Source organism: Onychomys torridus, chromosome 14 (assembly GCF_903995425.1).
Source record: "Onychomys torridus chromosome 14, mOncTor1.1, whole genome shotgun sequence".
In the NCBI taxonomy this organism is placed as follows: domain Eukaryota; kingdom Metazoa; phylum Chordata; class Mammalia; order Rodentia; family Cricetidae; genus Onychomys; species Onychomys torridus.
In genome coordinates, this window is record NC_050456.1 from 43,941,670 (window position 1) to 43,958,936 (window position 17,267).

The following is a 17,267-nucleotide window of genomic DNA, read 5'->3' on the forward strand; positions in this document are numbered from 1 at the left end:
AGAACTGGAGTTGCTGTTGTGAGCTATTGTGTGGGTTCTGGGTATTGAACCCAGCTCCTTTGGAAGAGCCTAAACACTGAGCCATCATTCCAGCCCCTAAGCCCTGCTTTTTTACAATGACTCAACCTTCTTCATAAAATGATTTGCTGTGGGCAGAGCATAGGTAGAGGATGAGAAAATCAGATCAGCCTGGTCCCTGACCTATTTATGACTATCTGAGTGGAAGGACCAAGTGGCAGAGGACACAGAAGTTGTGAAGAGTGACAGATGATGACCCGAGGTCTCTTCACCTGTAGATCTTAACATGTGTCAGGAGTTTTTCAAAGCTCCCCATGTGCCCATATTGAAAGTCACTGCAGAAAAGCTTCAGGCTCATCAACAGGGCTGATCTTGTGAGGACTTCCCTGGAATCACCGCTGGGCTGGTGAGATGGGAATGGCCAAGCTGTACTCAAAGGACAGTGCTCCACAACATCTGCATATGTGCATAGACTACATGCATGTACGTAATACCACTATACTGACATGTGACTGTGATATATAGATATAGATATATGATAGTACATGGCTTCATATATAGGTAAGAAGTATTTGAGCACAGATTACTATTGGCTAAGGGTTACTAAATTCTAATAAAATATACAATTACTTTTTATTGAGTGACCTAAAACTCCTTGGCAACTAAACAACTGGGGGGGGGAGGGGGACACTTGACCACACCGCGGCATTAGGGCAAACTTACGAACAAATCCCAAACGGATTTCTTTAACAGATGTATCTCATTTGGCAATGATGCTTTGCTTTGTATTTTAGCTTACTCCGTTAAAATTGAAAACAAGTTTTAATTGTTTAAGAGAAGATGAGTGGGTCAGTGACCTCATCACTTAAATGCATGTTCCAGGAGATGCAATTCCAATGTCCCAGGAGAAGGGCACTTGTCCTTGTTAATTGTACTGTTTAAATGGGTGAGTTTCTGAAGACGTAGAAACAGAGTGGACTGCTACCCAGGGCAAGAAGGGGCAGGAGGTGGGGAGATATCTATTAAAGCACCAGGGTACCATTAAGGAGGATGAATAATTCACAGCCCAAGAACTACAGCCAGCGGTAGTGAGTGATGTGCTAGAAATGGGCTGGGGAGGTAGATTTTAGGTGCTTTTATTGTTTTAAAAAAAAAAAAAAAAAAAAAAACGGGGTTGGGGATTTAGCTCAGTGGTAGAGCACTTGCCTAGCAAGCGCAAGGCCCTGGGTTCGATCCTCAGCTCAAAAAACAAAAAACAAAAAACAAAAAAAAAAAAAAAAAAAAACAGTAACTTCGTGAAGAGATGAATATGTGCTAACTCCCTTAACTGAAAGTATTTTATTAAACTAATACACAGTTTGAAGGAGAAATAAGTGGGTGGATGTTATGATATGTACATTGTACCTCAATAAAGCTGATTACATTTTTTTAAGTTGATCTGAAATAGGAAATATGTGACCTCGGTGCATAATGAAGGGCGCGGCGGCTCACCAGCGGCTACTGTGGACCCTTCGCTGCATGGGTCCCAAGAACCGCACAGCCTCTGCACTCAGCCGCTACCAATTCTCCTCTGTTCTTCCCACAGGAGGATTACAACCAGCTGCGGCCACTCTCCTACCCCAACACCGACGTGTTTCTCATCTGCTTCTCTGTCGTCAACCCTGCCTCTTACCACAATGTCCAGGAGGAGTGGGTCCCAGAACTGAAGGACTGCATGCCTCACGTGCCTTACGTCCTCATCGGGACCCAGGTTAAAATGATGGAGGGGTGGGATGGACTGTGCAAAAGGTGAACCCTGTATTCTACCAAACGCCCTGACACTGTCCCAGAGATACTGCATCCCTCAACGGAAGTCCTGCAGGTGCATGATTATTTAGTTGAAAATATTATGTAGCTATTTAATATGAAGCAGAAAGTTTTGATCTGGCATTTAAAATTAACCTCACAGCTTGTTTTTTAAATAACAAAATAATTTTTTAACAGACACGCTTCTCCAGCCCTGAATGAAGTCATGAAGCAAGGGCTTCCATTGTACATACTGATATTTTTAAAACTAGACATCATGATTGTTTTAATACAGCAAAATAGGTGTGCAGGTCAAAATGACCCTACATTCAGATACAGCGTATCATGACCTGTCTCCTTGATGGCCCTCCAGGAGAAGGAAGATAAATTCTCTGCTCTGCATTTCCCTTAACTCCTTTGGCCACCCAGATCTTGAAAAAGTTTAAACACACATATGAAGAATGGCATATATGAATTGTCAAGGCCTTGGAAGGGTTTGGAAACTGATAAAATCCCACGGCCTGAATTTCCGTCAGGACACCTCTTGTCAATTGGGGACGGTCTGAACTGTTTGTAGTGTGAATAGGTTTTAGTTTGTTGCTGGTTTCAGATCTGCATTCGTGTCCCAAGGTCAGGACTAGATCACGGCTGCAAGGCTTTGTATTTGCTTCTACTCCTGCTGCTTCTGATTTCTCATTTAGAATCCTATTTGACAAAGAGAAAATTTTGAAAGCCAGAAATAAAAAAGTGCTTTCTAAAAACAACACGGGCAGATGGGGGAATATATGTTTTCTCTCAAATACAGACAACATAGAAGTCATTTATCCACACTGCTGAGTGCAATTCACATTTCTGCTCAGAAAGATAACTGTTTGTTTGTTTAGATGAAGTCTTTCACCTTCAATTTCAAATATTAGTGTTTGTCCGTGGTGAGAAGCCTTGATCCTGCTGCCGACATACATAACTAGACATTCTAACCCCTCGGTGTGACTTGAGTCTGTCTGGATCAGTCAGGCACTGAGTCAAATAATTGAGGAAAATAGAAAAACAAATGGAAACATAAAACCAGGACTTTGCATAAGCATCATCCTAATCGATGAAGTCCTAGCACGACCTTGCTGACTTCCTTTAAAAAGCAAACCCTGTGTGCCCATATACATGGTGACATTTGAAAGCAACCACAATGCTTGGTGACTTGTTCAGTCTCTTACCTGCTGCCTTCAAAGCAGTTCCCACTTGAGAGAGATTCTGCTGTTTGACTGTGTGAGCCGTTTGCTCTCTCATCTCCAGGACTGCCTGCAAGGGCTCCCTGTCCATTTGTTATCTATTGAAAAGGTCTCCCAAGTAGCAAATCTCCATCCCTTTGAAGGTCAAGATTTGATTCAGAAAAGAAAAAAAAAAAATGGATCCAAAGCCACAAAAAAAAAAAAAAAATTATATAATGAGTGATATAAGTTGCCAAGTTGCAATCAAATAATTAACCACTATAAGGTACCCAGACAATCTGGTTAGCCTCTGCGCACTCTCTGTGAAGTCAAGAAAGAAAGAAAAAATTCAAAATCTCAGAGAGCACAATATCTTTGGAGGATGTTCTCAGCAGTGAGGGTAAATTCCTTGAAGAGGAAATATAAGAACACCCTGCTATATCCATGTCCAAAAAAAAAAAAAAAAAAAAAACCACTTCACACTCTCAGATATAGCATTGGGGTATATATTGGTTTCTCTGAGAACATTCAGCAACATCAAAGATGTTTAAGTGTGGGGAGGAGGGGGTTACTATCTTATGTCTGCACTTAACCTGTAGGGCCTGAAAGTAGTGAATGTATCTTTGTCCCAGATTGATCTCCGGGATGACCCCAAAACCTTGGCACGTCTCCTGTACATGAAGGAGAAGCCCCTCACCTACGAGCATGGCGTGAAGCTGGCCAAAGCGGTATGGTCATATTTGAATTGAGGGTTCGGGGACGGGTGAGCTGCTCGGGATTTTGCCTTAAAACTGCGGTGTGTTTCGAATTGTTCATGTTTCATTCCTTCCTCTGGTCTCAAAGACCTAGAAGGGGCTGTTCTGGTGAGTGTTCCTGTCAGCAGGCACCTTCTGCTTCTCATTAAGAAACTTCGTCAGTTTCAACAGCTAAGCACTTACTGTAATGCTGTTCCGGCCATGTCTAGAACACGGACCTGCCACATTTAGCAGGAATTAAGGGGACTCATTAGATGCACATCTGTAAACTTCCTTGTTTATCATCAATATAACTCATCTAAATGACCTCCCATGAGGCATTTTGTGATTTTTTTTTTCCCCCAGGGAAAAACTTGGATTAAAATCCGACAGTATTATCTTTGTCCAATATGTCTCTTCCAATAATGAATAGCCACTTAGTCTGGACAGTGTTACAAATAGCATATGGAAAAAATGACACACAGCTAAGAGTGGGGGGGGGGGGATCGAAGTGTCTGCATGACAGATGAAACCAGCTAGTTCAGAGCTGGAATTACCTCCACTGACCATCCTTCACTTCTGAAGTTAGCCATAAACAGCGATCCTGTAGAAGTGCTTCAAAATGTATTTGCCAGACACCAAATCTTTGCCTCCCTGCCACCACCACGACATGTGCAAAGCAGCCACTAAAACGGATATGTGTGCATGGGAATTCTTTCTGCAGAAGGGGACGTAGGGTCCACATTTCCCTGATTTGAATCCACTTCCTCCTGGATTTAGTTACCAATCCACCAATCCAAGCAGGAGACTTTAAATTTTTAATGTTTTACTTTCTAAGTAACTAACCCTGCAAAATGCATGCCCCCAGGCAGCCAGTCACCTTCTCAAGACCAGTCAAAGATAGCATTAACAGCAAATTACTCCTTAGCAAAAGGAAAAAAGCATTTCTCTTATTAAAACTCTGTTAGAGATACCAAATATAATATGACACCTTCACTGGAAGTGGATTAACTCTGATCTTTTATAGGCACAATACATAAAGACATCACACATACACTTAGACTCTCTCTACTTCCACCACAGTCCCGTCAATATAACAAGTACAAGCCACTGAGGAGATGTTGGGACTCTAAGCCTCTTATGGAGGGTGGGGGGATAACCCTGGGGAGACATTTGAATCCAGCTGTGTGCATCACCACTGGACACCTGACCATCAATCATGCCTATTGTCTCTTCTCCAGTTGTGTGTGTGTGTGTGTGTGTGTGTGTGTGTGTCCTGGGAAAATGAGTGGGTCTGAGGTTCTACTCCCATACTCAGCCTCAGATGCTGTCATTAACACACATACTAATGTATGTAACTGTAGGTGGCTTGTCCCACTGTCTCTGCAGTAGCTTGCTCTCTGTTCCTTGTCTCTGGGACTGTCCTTGTCTTCATCCTGCTGGCTTTCTAGCCTCACTCCCCATGTGGGAAGTTGGTTTGGGGTTTTCCCTCTCCAAAGCCTCCCATTTCATTTACTTTAAGAACCGTGGCTGAGTTCAAGGCTTAGTTGCCCTTTTGCCAACCTCTCCTAGCACCTGCTCTCAGAGTCACAGTCATGGTGAGCCTAGGAAATTCCAATCTAAAAGAAAGCCAAGTGAGATTTTAGCCGGCTTCATGGCAATTCCTGTAATTAGAGAAATGGTTTTAGTTTCTCCCATCTTGGATTCCTCTGTCAAGTACTTTGTTATAATAGCTAGCATTCACACAGTGTTGATCATGGGCATGTCGCAGGCTTCCTCTTAGATAATCCTCGAAGCACCTCCTGGGGTGTGTGTATTATTGTCAACATTTTTCTAAAGGAAACTGAGGCTATATGACACAGCCAATGCTCCAGCCACAGCGCTCTTTGGCTCCCTTCTAGGGTCTGCAAACAAATTCTTCAATTTGGGGCTCCTTTTTCATAGACTGCTAGGGACAGCAAAGCAGAGTAGTTCAGTCCCTGGTTTGGGAGTTGGGCAAATCCTCATCTCTGCTACTTCAGCCAGTTTTCTGGTCTGTAAATGAACTGTCAAGAGTCTTGCCTCCTTTGGTTCCTGGGTGCTACCATGAGTTGATGGACCATAAGTTGACTCAACAAACTGTCCCCATTGGCCACCTGACCCTTGAGACTTACCTGCAGCTGGGAAGACATTTGCCTCTGTTCCACTGCTAGTTTCTGTTTTGAGAAGGCTCTCGTAGCCCAGGCTGGCCCTGAACTCAGTATATCCATGACCTTGATCCTCTACCTTTCTGTCTTGGCTGGTGTCACATCTGATTTTATGCAGAGCTGGGAACGAAAATCCAGGCTTTGTACATCCTGGGCAAGAATGCTGCCAGCTAGGCTCCATCCCTCACCCTTCTAGTTGTTTCTATGCCTCCTCAGCCTGTTCCACTCCCGTCGGAGGAAGGAAAAAGAAGAAGTGTCTGCTCACCATTTCACTTGATGGGTCATGTTACTAGTTGGGTTGTTTCCATTTCTTCCCATGGCTCGTGTGTGTCCTGTGCCTTTGTGACACGTTTCCCAGCCCTGCAAACAATGGGTCTTAAGTGTTGTAAAAAGGTATCAGAAGTGTTCTGTCCACAGCCTCAAGCTCACCTTTGTTTTGTTGCCTTGAAATGTGTCTGTTTAGTAAAGCTTGCTTCAGATCGCTTACATGTTATCAAAACCAGGAGTCCCCGAGCTTCTGCAGATGGATCCTAAATACTTGGCTGAGTGCGTCATTTTGCTCCAAGAACCAGGACAGGGTGCCAGTGTGAACAAGAAGGCCTGTGTTTCCTTGACACAATTTTCCATTTCAATCTTCGATGACCCTAAAGAATGTTTAAGCATTCTTTCTAACATGTCTGTGCCCTTTCCCTGAACCAGGACAAATGCTTCTCTCTGACTTTCTCTGAGCACGTAGAACATGGCAACAGATAATCATCTCACAACTGGGCTCTGTTTCTCACACGTACATCCCAGGTCACACCCCAAATCCGTTGGCTACTTTTCCTGGAACTATCAGCACACCAGCATGTTATGTTAACCTCCTCACACAGCAATGCCTTTATGGACCATCTTGTTGTCTTTCCCCCATGTCAGAACTGGGAGAGACAAGTTTGGGCTCCTCCTCTGTCATTCAGAGGCACAGGCCGACAGGTTAATAATATACACGTACACTGTCACCTGGCAGCACTGTGAGGAGGAAGAGAGCAAACCCCACCCATCTCTCGGGGTCTCAGAAGGAATCAACAGAGTCAGCCAACACCCGGGAATTTTCAGAATCAGTCTTGGGCTTTGGAATCATTAGTGGGAAGGTCGTCCAATTATAATAGCCTCCAGCCCTTTCTAGGGTTTTGTTTTGTTGTTGTTGCTGTTGTTGTTCCCTCTGTATAACCGACAAGAGTCATCACCTTACCAGCAAGCAGCCATTCTGTTAACCATCGACTCCCTGTGCTTTTTACATGTGTGCCTGTTAAGCATGGATACAACCCCCAAAGGCAACACATGACATTTCACGCAATTGTGAGAAAAGGATTTTCTCTACCCCCTTTCCCCTCTGTCTCATATCCTGTTTTTAATAAATTTTTTAAGTGGTTTCCAAATCTAAAGGCCAAACCATTGCCAAAACAAAATCCATAAAGTAGGCTTTCAACAAGAACTGATGGTTTCAGTTCCCTGCCTTTGGCATTTCCCACTGGCTTATAAAATAGCCAGTCTTGTCAGAAAAGAATACATACAGAAAAAAAAAAATGCTGTCTGTAGGAAGAGTTTTGAAATAAGTTTCTGGACCTAACCAAAGCAATTTTATTTCATCCTGAGTCTTCAAACAGTCCCATTCCAGTGATCGTCAGCTTGGCCAACTTGTGGCTGGGCTGGATAATAGGGGCAATAGAAGCTCATAGAATAAAAAAACAACACACTTCAAGGGCTGAAAAGATGGCTTATCGTGTAAGAGCACTTGCTTATACAAACATATGAGCTATACATGAGTTTAAATCCCTAGCACCCAGAGAGAAGCCAGGCTTGGCCACTTGGGCCAGTAACCCTAGCACTAGGGCAGGGACAGGCAGATCCCAGGAGGTCACTGGCCAGCCAGATCCAGGTTGAGTAAGAGATCTTGTCTCCAGGGAACACCTGATATCCTCCTCAGGCTTACATACACACAAACACACACACACACACACACACACACACACACACACACACACACACACAAACACACACACCTCAAGACACAGAGATTTTAAATGTAGTTCTCTCTCTGGAATGTTCATTTTGCCTTGCTTGGACTGTATCCATTCTTATCTAAGATAAACCACAGGATTTTCTTCACTCCACATTATTCGAACTTCCTGATGGCCAATGAATAGCGAATGCCCCCAACATCTGTATCCCGAATGACCTACAGAAAATTTCTTTCAATTGTGTATATTAACTAAAACTCTAACTCTCCAACTCTCTAGAAAAATAGGAAAGCAAACAAGCCATGACCAAGAATGACCTTGCAAAAGCTGGGAAGGTCACCCATTTCATACTAGTGGGGACACAAGCCACAGTCCCCTTCTCCTGGTCCCCCAGAAGCCTGATGTACCATCTCTACCAGTTCCCAGCTATAAAACAATGGTGCTTTTGCTGCACGTTTCCCCAGTTCATCTGCCAGAGTTTCCAGCTTCAATATCCAGCAAACCTCTGCTGCATTTGCTCTGCTTTTTTCAAAGTCAGCTTCATAATGGAAAACCACCAAAAAATAATAATAATAAGGTGTTTCTCCAGATGTTCTTAATATTCAGAGGCCCTCTGCACATAGTTGGCTCATGTGAGCTTATGAGATGTAAACACCCAGGCCTCTTCCTTCACCGAAGCCAACAGCCTGGCCAATGATTTTCTTAATGAGAGTCAACAGTTTCTAGTCTAGATTTCTATGTTTCTCATGAGGATTTTATGATTCTCAAATACCCCATATGAAATAACTTTTTTTTAATCTTCAAGGGGCTAAAGGGTTGGCTCAGAAATTAACAGCACTTGGTGATCTTCCAGAGGAACTGGGTTCGATTCCCAGCAACCACAACTGTCTAACTCTTGTTCCAGAGGAACTGATACCATCTTCTGGCCTGCATTGGCACTACGTGTGAGCAGACATACCATGCAGGCAAAATGCCCATACACATATTATTAATATTATTAATTTTTAATGAGTAATGAGTAATTGTTATAATAATTCAAAATAAAACACGAACCCAGTACAAAATACATATCACTTAAACATAAAAAGTATACTGTAAAGAAAGATGTCTCATCAATGAATGTCTTCTATGATTTTTATGTCTTCATGTTTTAGTGTTTTAAAATTTGTTTTTTAAAGTATACTGATAATTGAATAATAATAGCAAACAGGTATTATGTTGCCAAGAAACACATAGCAATGAGGAATAATCTAAGATGGCTGCTGCCCACACCTCTGAGGTGCTCTGTAGGCCCCGTGACCCTGCTTTATTCCACCCAGACGAGCCTCTTCACTTTATTGTCACTGCTACACTCCATACACAAATGGAAGGACACTAGAAACAAGCCGTGTGGGGGGCAAGCTGACCTGAGGAGCTGGTGAGGCAGAGGGCTGACACTCATGACTCTTTCTTTGTGTTTAAGATTGGAGCACAGTGCTACTTGGAATGCTCTGCCCTAACTCAGAAGGGTCTCAAAGCGGTGTTTGATGAAGCTATCCTCACTATTTTCCACCCCAAGAAAAAAAAGAAGGGCTGTTCAGAGTGCCACGGCTGCTGTGCGATTATCTGAAGTTGCCTGAGACCTGTCTCCCGGCCACCCAAGGGTGTGAAGAGCAGCCAGTCTCTGGGACCCACCTCTAGCCAAAAGGGAGGGCATGACCAGAAAGGAATCCCTGCCAGCTTCCCAGCTCAGCATCCTGTCACCACGGCCTCTCCCCAGGCTGGAGCACCCACACTGCACATGGAGAACGCTGAGCCACATTCAGACAGTGCACTGGAGAGCTGTTGGGAGCAAGTCACAATTGTCCTGTATTTCACATCTCCCCGCCCACGGATGTGAGCCAACAGGAAGTCATGCTGGAAAACCAAACACTCTGTCCTGCAGTGGTGGCCTTACTTCCTGCCTTTGCCAAACTTGGGAATACAATGCCGACATTTTTCCTGAGACTGTTGTTTCAGCCAAGTGTCTTAACATTTGTTTCTATTACAGTTTCCTGAGGTCCAGTCATTTGAGCCTCGCAAGTCCATATCAAAATAGTTCAAAGACAAGCTGGATTATGCTCACTCCCATTGACAGTGGGTCTCTGCCAATGTCCTTAGAGCCAACATGTACCTCTGATTGCCTAATTACAAAACAAAAGCAAAAACAAACAAACAAAAAAACTTTACAACTTTTATAAACTGTCAGACCTATAACTTTTTAGCCTTTTTAAATGAAAACATCCTGTGAATTATTACACCTTCTCCAGTTTTGCCAAAGATTCATCCTACAAATGCTTCAGATGACAGGGGGCCTGCTCTTGCAAAATCTACAGTCATTCAACCTGAGAATGGACTGTCTTTGAAGAAAGAAATAGATTCCTGCTTTTCATCTAAATTGGTCAGGACAAGAACATGGCAAAAGCCATCTTCCCGATCCAGCAGAGTGGGCCTTCCCCACCCCTCACAGAAGGCCTGCCTTCCCTCCAGCCACACTTTCTCCTGTGCCCAGGAGAAACTGGGGAACACTGTGTTCCCCAGTCACAGCCTGGCCTTAAAAGAAAAGAGTGGGGAGGGCTCTGGACACCAGACATGAAAACCATGTCCCAGAATCCTTCAGGGTCAAAGTGCCTTGACTCTTCTCTTGGTTCAGCTAAAAGTGCCACTGGGCTTGCCCACATTAAGCTTCAGTTCAGGACAGATTCCAGATGCAGCCGGTGTGAAAAATATTGCCTCTCTCCCTCTTCCCTTAACTCCTTCTCTCAAATGTCCATGGAGGACAAGCTCAAGTGGATCCCATTCCAGGCTGGGGCACTGCACCTAATGGGGAGTTGGACCCTGAGCAGGAAATGCTCCCAGTGAGAAATCCTACACCTTTCAACATGACAATTCCCAAACAGCCAGGGACGCTCTGTGTTTTAATTAGAGGCTGTGATTGGCCCTGATTAGTCTTATTTGCTTACAAATGCCCTGGAATTACCCAGGGAAGCTGATTTCTCCCTTTTTTTTTTTTTTATTGCATCAGTAAATCATATCTTAGCAATATGAAAATATTTCACTTTTTCTGAATTGAAGCTCCATCTGTTGGGAAAAGCATCCCAATCTTTCTAGTCTTTTCTGCTCATAGAGAACCACAGAAGAGAATTGTATGATATGGGTCTTCTTAAGACCTTCCCTGACACCCCTTTAGTCTTTGGGGTTTTGTTTGTTTGTCTGTTGTTTAGAATTTCTGAAATGTATTTTTGCTTCCTCTACATGTCAGTACTGTTTGATTTCTCTCCCATATAATGGCAAAGAGTTTTCTGAAATACACACATACATGCATTCAAGTACATACATGCATATTATACATGCACACTCACATACATGCATGCACATGTGCTACCTAAAAAGGAAATCAGAGTTCTGTCTGCTTTCATACATGGAAATCAAATACGCATGAGCCATAGTACTGTGGAGGCTATTATTTACCTTCAGCTAGGCAATGCGTATGTGATCCTATAATGACATTAGTGCTGTCAGCCAGTTTTGCTACAGTATGGCATAGTTACATCTTGCTAGCAGGCTGTTCCTCACTTCTTATTTTTGTGGAGGAAAGACTGAAAGCAATATATTGTCTCCACCAGAGTTGCCTAATATGTGCAGTCAACAGGCGGATCTCTCCCCCAGCCGTCAGCTCCAGAATGGACCAATGAGATTTCTATAGCAGGACCTGATTTGTTTCACAAAAACGTCTGCTGCCCCAAGGTTGAATAACAACTGTTCTGAGAACTGGAAACAAAAAAGAATTATAGAAATCAAAAGAAAGATTTGCTAATACTCCACTTCATCTTCCAAAAGTCAACAAATGGCAGCTGATATCCATGTGAGGACAGAAAAGGTCTCAGAACCTGTAGCACAGTCCCTCAGTGTGCAGATGAGACACTCGGCTGGGATCAACTGAGAGCAATTGTGCCATGCAGAGCTGAGGCAAATCCCGACATCTGCTTCCCACCCAGCACCCAGCAGTCCCACACTAGTTCATTTGTTGTCACCCATATCAAGTTGGAGTTCTGCAAGCAGATTGGTAGAGTTGCATTTGTTTCTCTTATATCTTTCAGCCATATTTTAACTGCTTAATTCCATGTAGTTAAGCCTCTGTAGACAAAGTAGTAATTCACCACACTGGGAAGGTGTGATAAAGTGATGAGAATTTGATCTTCTCACCAATATGCCTGCAATCCAGAGCAAACGGCCGTGTAATTAAGTAGCTAGTTTGATGAATTTTTTTTTTTCACTTTGATGGTTGATTGTTCAATAGAGTTGATGGACAGCTTAAGCTAAGACACAAACCAAAGCCATGTTCATAGTAAGAAACCTGGGCTGATTTCTTTCAAGGAAAGTTACGTTCTAAGAACCACTATAGAAGTCATTAACAACTACAACCTAAACCAGGAATTACAGAAGAGCAAAGTCAAAACCTAAGCTCTGCACTTCCAATGGGGAGTGGGTTTCAAGATTTTGGGGGGTTTTTTGTGGGTGGTGGTGGTTTATTTTTGGTTTTGATTTTTTTTTTTTTTTTTTTTGAGGATAATAGTTTGGTTACAATACATAAAGAATTCTTGGGAAGACTTCTGGTCTGTAGGAGCACTGTCAGTTGAAGTAGATGTAGCCGTCCAATGTAGCTGTCCACAGTTCTCACTGCACTACCAACAAGGAAATAGAAGGAAAACAGTCATAACAAAACCTACAATGTTTGGAGGAAATAAAAAAACTAAGCCTGTGATCCCTGTACTTAGGAGGCAGAGGCACAAGGATGTCAGTCAGTTTAAGGCCAGCCTGGTCTACAAGGCAAGTTCTCATCCAGCCAACCTACACAGGGAGACCCTGTCTCAAAATAAATAAACAAACAAACAAATAAATAAATAAATAAATAAATAAAAGTACTAAATCCCAAAGTGAATCCAGCAAAATGGTCATTATTCAAGGTTCAACATCTTCAAGGAGAAATCTCTGAATTGAGGCAAACCTCTTAAAATACCATATAATAGAGCTAGGAATGGTGGCATGCAATATAATCCCAGAACTCAGAAAGCTGAGGCTAGAGGATCGTGAAGTTAAGTCCCACCTGGGCTACACAGTGACACTCTGCCTCAAAGAGAGTTCACAGAAGCCACGTGACATTCACTGAGCAAACATTCCTGAGACCAGTGTGATGAAAACTTCAAGTTGTGTTTTTGATTTAAAGACATATTTAATGTCATGCTGGACATTATTATCTAACATGTTCTATGTTGTTTTGAAATCTACCCATGTTCAGATGCCTGAGTATGAAGTGTGCTCACTCTCAAAAGAGCTACAGATGACTGGCTATTCTCTTGGTAGTCTCCAACTTCATTGAAAAGACTTCCCAAGTACTTGTCTTCCCAGAAACAGTATCTTTTCTGGAATAATAGAAACAGAAAGGAAATGGGGTCAGGCAAACTGAGTTGCTTACAAAGGAAGGTGAGCACTCTGAGAAATGAAACGTTTAGAGAACCAAGAGGAAGTTAGAACTAAGTTAGAACCAGAGGCTGAGGGAAGCCAGAGGACTGGGAATGTCAAGACCATGTCATGGGCAGTCAAGGCAAATCCTGTGGTAATATTAGGAATTCTGCTCTGTATGGAGGTCTGTGGGTGCTCTTTGCAGCTTTAACAGCACAGTAGAGGAGAAATCTTCTACATCCTCTGCCTCTGCATAAGAGAAAGTCAAGGGAAACTTACTAAGAAACTGGAGTGAATAAATAAAAAAACCTCAAAAGTCCCATGAGCTAACCTTGATTAAAGCTAACTCTGAAATACTTGTGCTCAGGTATACAGGTGATATTCATTCATGCTCACAAAGATATCCCTAAATACAAAGATTATATTAATAATAACAGATGCTATAAGTCCAGAAAAGTAAGATACAATGATAGCGTTCATGGTGCTTCTGTGGTCAGCAATAAACAGAAAAGTCCCCAGAACACCAAGCTCTCTGCTCAGCCACCAGGGTCTTAGCCTGTCTCTCAGGGGGTCAGAAGAGAGTAAGCCAGGGTCATGCTCATGAGTGAAAGGGTGGGATGTAAGTTCAACACTAGCCATGGGCCTTGAGGCTCCATTCCAAGAAATTAGACTAATCACTCCATAATGAATCTTGGTTACCACCTGTGTTTTCCTTCTAAGGGGCTCTAATGTTCAAGACAAGGGTTGCATGGTGTTAGAAGCATGGCCCAGAACCTTCATAACACTAAGGCCAGAGTAGTGTGTGGTCTTTAGCAACGAACCCCAAGGTTTCAGTATGTGAGATATCTTTGCTGAATGGCACCCAATCGGTGTCACTGATGATGTGAGATCTGCTGCACTGTGAAGACAGGGAACCTTAACTAGCAGATCTGACCTCTCACTGGCCTCCATGAGGCAGTGTTTGGAGTCTGTTAGACCTTTGGAGGGAAAACAGAAACACTTTCTGAGGAGTAAGAGCAATACATCTTTGGCGGTTAATAGATATGCATCTAAAATCATGTTTCCCATCATCTTTGATACATTTGTTAAGCAATCAGATTATTACCTCTTCAAGAAGCCCCAGGCAAGAATGTTAGTGAATTTGCACTCTCATCACTCAGTAGAATTGTCTTTGCTCTGAGTAAGCAGCAAGCACATATGATACATACAGGGACATTACGGAACTGTAACCGCTGTTTCTCACATATAAGGTGCACAGAGTCAAGGAACTTCCAGCCAGCTCGTTCATAGGCTGGTGATCCTACAGTCTCCTACGTAACAGCTATTCTCTGTACCTGTTGCACAATTAATGGAATATTATTTCATGTACTCTAATCTCACTGTTTATCTGTATCACATTTTTGACATGTCATTAAATGGCCTTTTTTTTTTTCCTGTTCTCATTTGTGGGGTCATCAGGGATTTCCATCAGCCACTCATGCAAATTGCCTTCTGAAGGTATCTTTCTACAATGGGAAGTTGTCCAGCTCCTTACTACTCAAATGTGATCCAAGGATTGGCAGCCTCAGCATCACTTGGTAGCCAGTCAGGACTGTAGCATCTTGAGGCCCAGTTGAGACCAACTGAACCATAAATTGCACTTTTACAAGACCCTAAGTGACTCAGATGTATATTAAAAATGAGGACATATAGTCTGTGAGGCATCCAGGTTCCTTATCATTCTGTATATCCAAGCGTAGAGCTGAATGATGAAGAAGGAATCAGTGCAGATGGTCTCTTGGATGCTGCCATGTAGGTACTGCTTAGGTCAATATTTAAATTGTTCATTTACCGGTTGAATAGAGAGTTGTCAATGTCTTGTCTTTTCGTCATATGCCACCCAGCTGCGGTTAAAAAAAAAAAAAAAAAAAAAAAAAAAAAAATTGGAAGCAAGCAGAAAAGCAGCGTCTGGCTTGAAAGATCTGCTAAATCTAAACTATTTCATTCTGAAAGTCATTCTGATATTTATAAGTGTCCTACTTTGCTTCTCTATTGCTTTGATGAAACACTGACCAAAAGCAGTTGCGGGGAAGAAAGGACTTATCTGACTTACAGGTTCCAGCCTGTCATCAAGGGAAGCCAGGGCAGGAGCTCAAACAGAAACTTGGAGCCAGGGCTGTGGAGGTGTGCTGCTTACTGGCTTGCTCGCCATGGCTTGCTCAGCCTGCCTTCTTATACACCCCAGACCCACCTACTCAGAAGTGGCATCACCCACAGTGAGCTAGGCCCTCCCACACCAGTCATTGATCAGGAAAATGCCCCACACAGATGCTTATAGGCCAATCTAATAGACTGGGTGTGCTTCCCAGCACTGGGATTACAGGTGCACAGCGTGCTTGGCTTTTCACATGGGTGCTAAAGATCTGAACTTGGGTCCTTATGCCAGTACCAACTAAGCCATCTCTATAGCTCCTTGTTTGGTGAGTTCTCGTCTCTTTTCTGGGACAGTCAAATAAAATCCCAGTCCGGGGTTGGGGATTTAGCTCAGTGGTAGAGTGCTTGCCTAGCAAGCTCGAGGCCCTGGGTTCGATCCTCAGCTCCAAAAAGAAAAAAAAACAAAAACAAAAACAAAAACAAAAACCCAGTCCAGGCTTTCTGCAAGCCTGTGTTCATTTAAATAGAAATGGTTCTGCAGAAATAACCAAATGCTGAAGAGGAGAAACCCCCTGGTTTCTAAGCCTACTTACTTCTCCTCCCTGTGTTCAAGGCGTACACCAAACTGGCTGAGCACATTCGTGGACCATGACTCCTTTTGACGCTGCTCTCCAGTCCTATAATGCTGAAGTTTGCAGGCTGCTTCCAATGGACTTGGTTTCTCATTTAGAGCAGTTAATGTGTCCGTGGGGAAGAGTTTCATCATGGTTTCTTGAGCTTGCTCAAGCAGGCCCCAAAAGCTGAGCAACAATCTTCCTGAAACATTTCCAGAGTGTTTTTAAATGCCAGCTGTTTTGAGGCCCCCCGCTCCCAAACCACCACCACGTATTTTAAGTGTGAAAAGCATATTCCAAAAGGAAATGGAAGCTACAGACTCAGAACAGCATGGAAGCTTGGGTCACCTAACTTGATGGCTCACCTGTCCACACTGTGGACAGCAGACCCGAAGAGCACACACTTCAGGTGGGAAGAACACATCAATGAACAGTGCTAAACCCTACTTCAAGATGATTACTTTGGAGCATGCCAATATACTTTATTCTGTATACACACAGTTTGTTTTCAGAGACTACATGCTCTCTCAAATGGTTTTCATTTGTATCTGTGACTTTACCTTTATTCCTTGATTGTAACCCTATTCCTTGATTGTAACACCACTAAATGTTCACATTCAGCTCTGCAATATCAATATCCCTGTTAAATCAAGATGGTTTTTGTTGTCTTCCAAGGACTGTCTGTCATTTATCTGAGTGATCTGGGGGTTTCTGGGGAAGGTCTTGCATGACTTTCTTTTTTAAATAATGACTTTATTTATCCTTTGATAATTCTGTGCAATATATTTGACCCCACCTCCCTCCCCATCCAACTCCAAGTTCTTTTTCTTTCTAAAAAAAAAAAAAAAAAAAAAAAAGTCCATTACTGTTGACTAACCAACTAACCCTGAGCACAAGGCTTGCCCTGGACTGTGGTTGATAAACCCAGCGCCATTCCTTTGAAGAAAACTTAAGTTCCCTCTCCCAACAGCTATCAGTTGCAAGTAACTTCTTGGCTTGGTGTGGGACTTCATACCTACTTCTCCTCCAAGCTGAGGGAACTTGGAGTCAAACACAAAGCCAACAAGTTGAGAGGGGAGGGCTTGCTTTATTTCTCATGATGAAGGCTTAG

At 43.0% G+C, this 17,267-nt stretch overlaps 1 protein-coding gene across 1 annotated transcript in view; it reads left to right on the forward strand.

Moving 5' to 3' along the window:
* The window catches only part of Rhoj (ras homolog family member J), an 88,948-nt gene extending 76,481 nt beyond the window's left edge, over positions 1-12,467 (forward strand). The window contains exons 3-5 of the mRNA XM_036206080.1: positions 1,604-1,768; positions 3,641-3,736; positions 9,391-12,467. Coding sequence (XP_036061973.1) covers positions 1,604-1,768; positions 3,641-3,736; positions 9,391-9,537 — 408 coding nt within the window. The 3' untranslated portion in view covers positions 9,538-12,467. The remainder of the gene's footprint in view (positions 1-1,603; positions 1,769-3,640; positions 3,737-9,390) is intronic.
* The last annotated feature ends 4,800 nt before the right edge of the window (positions 12,468-17,267 follow it).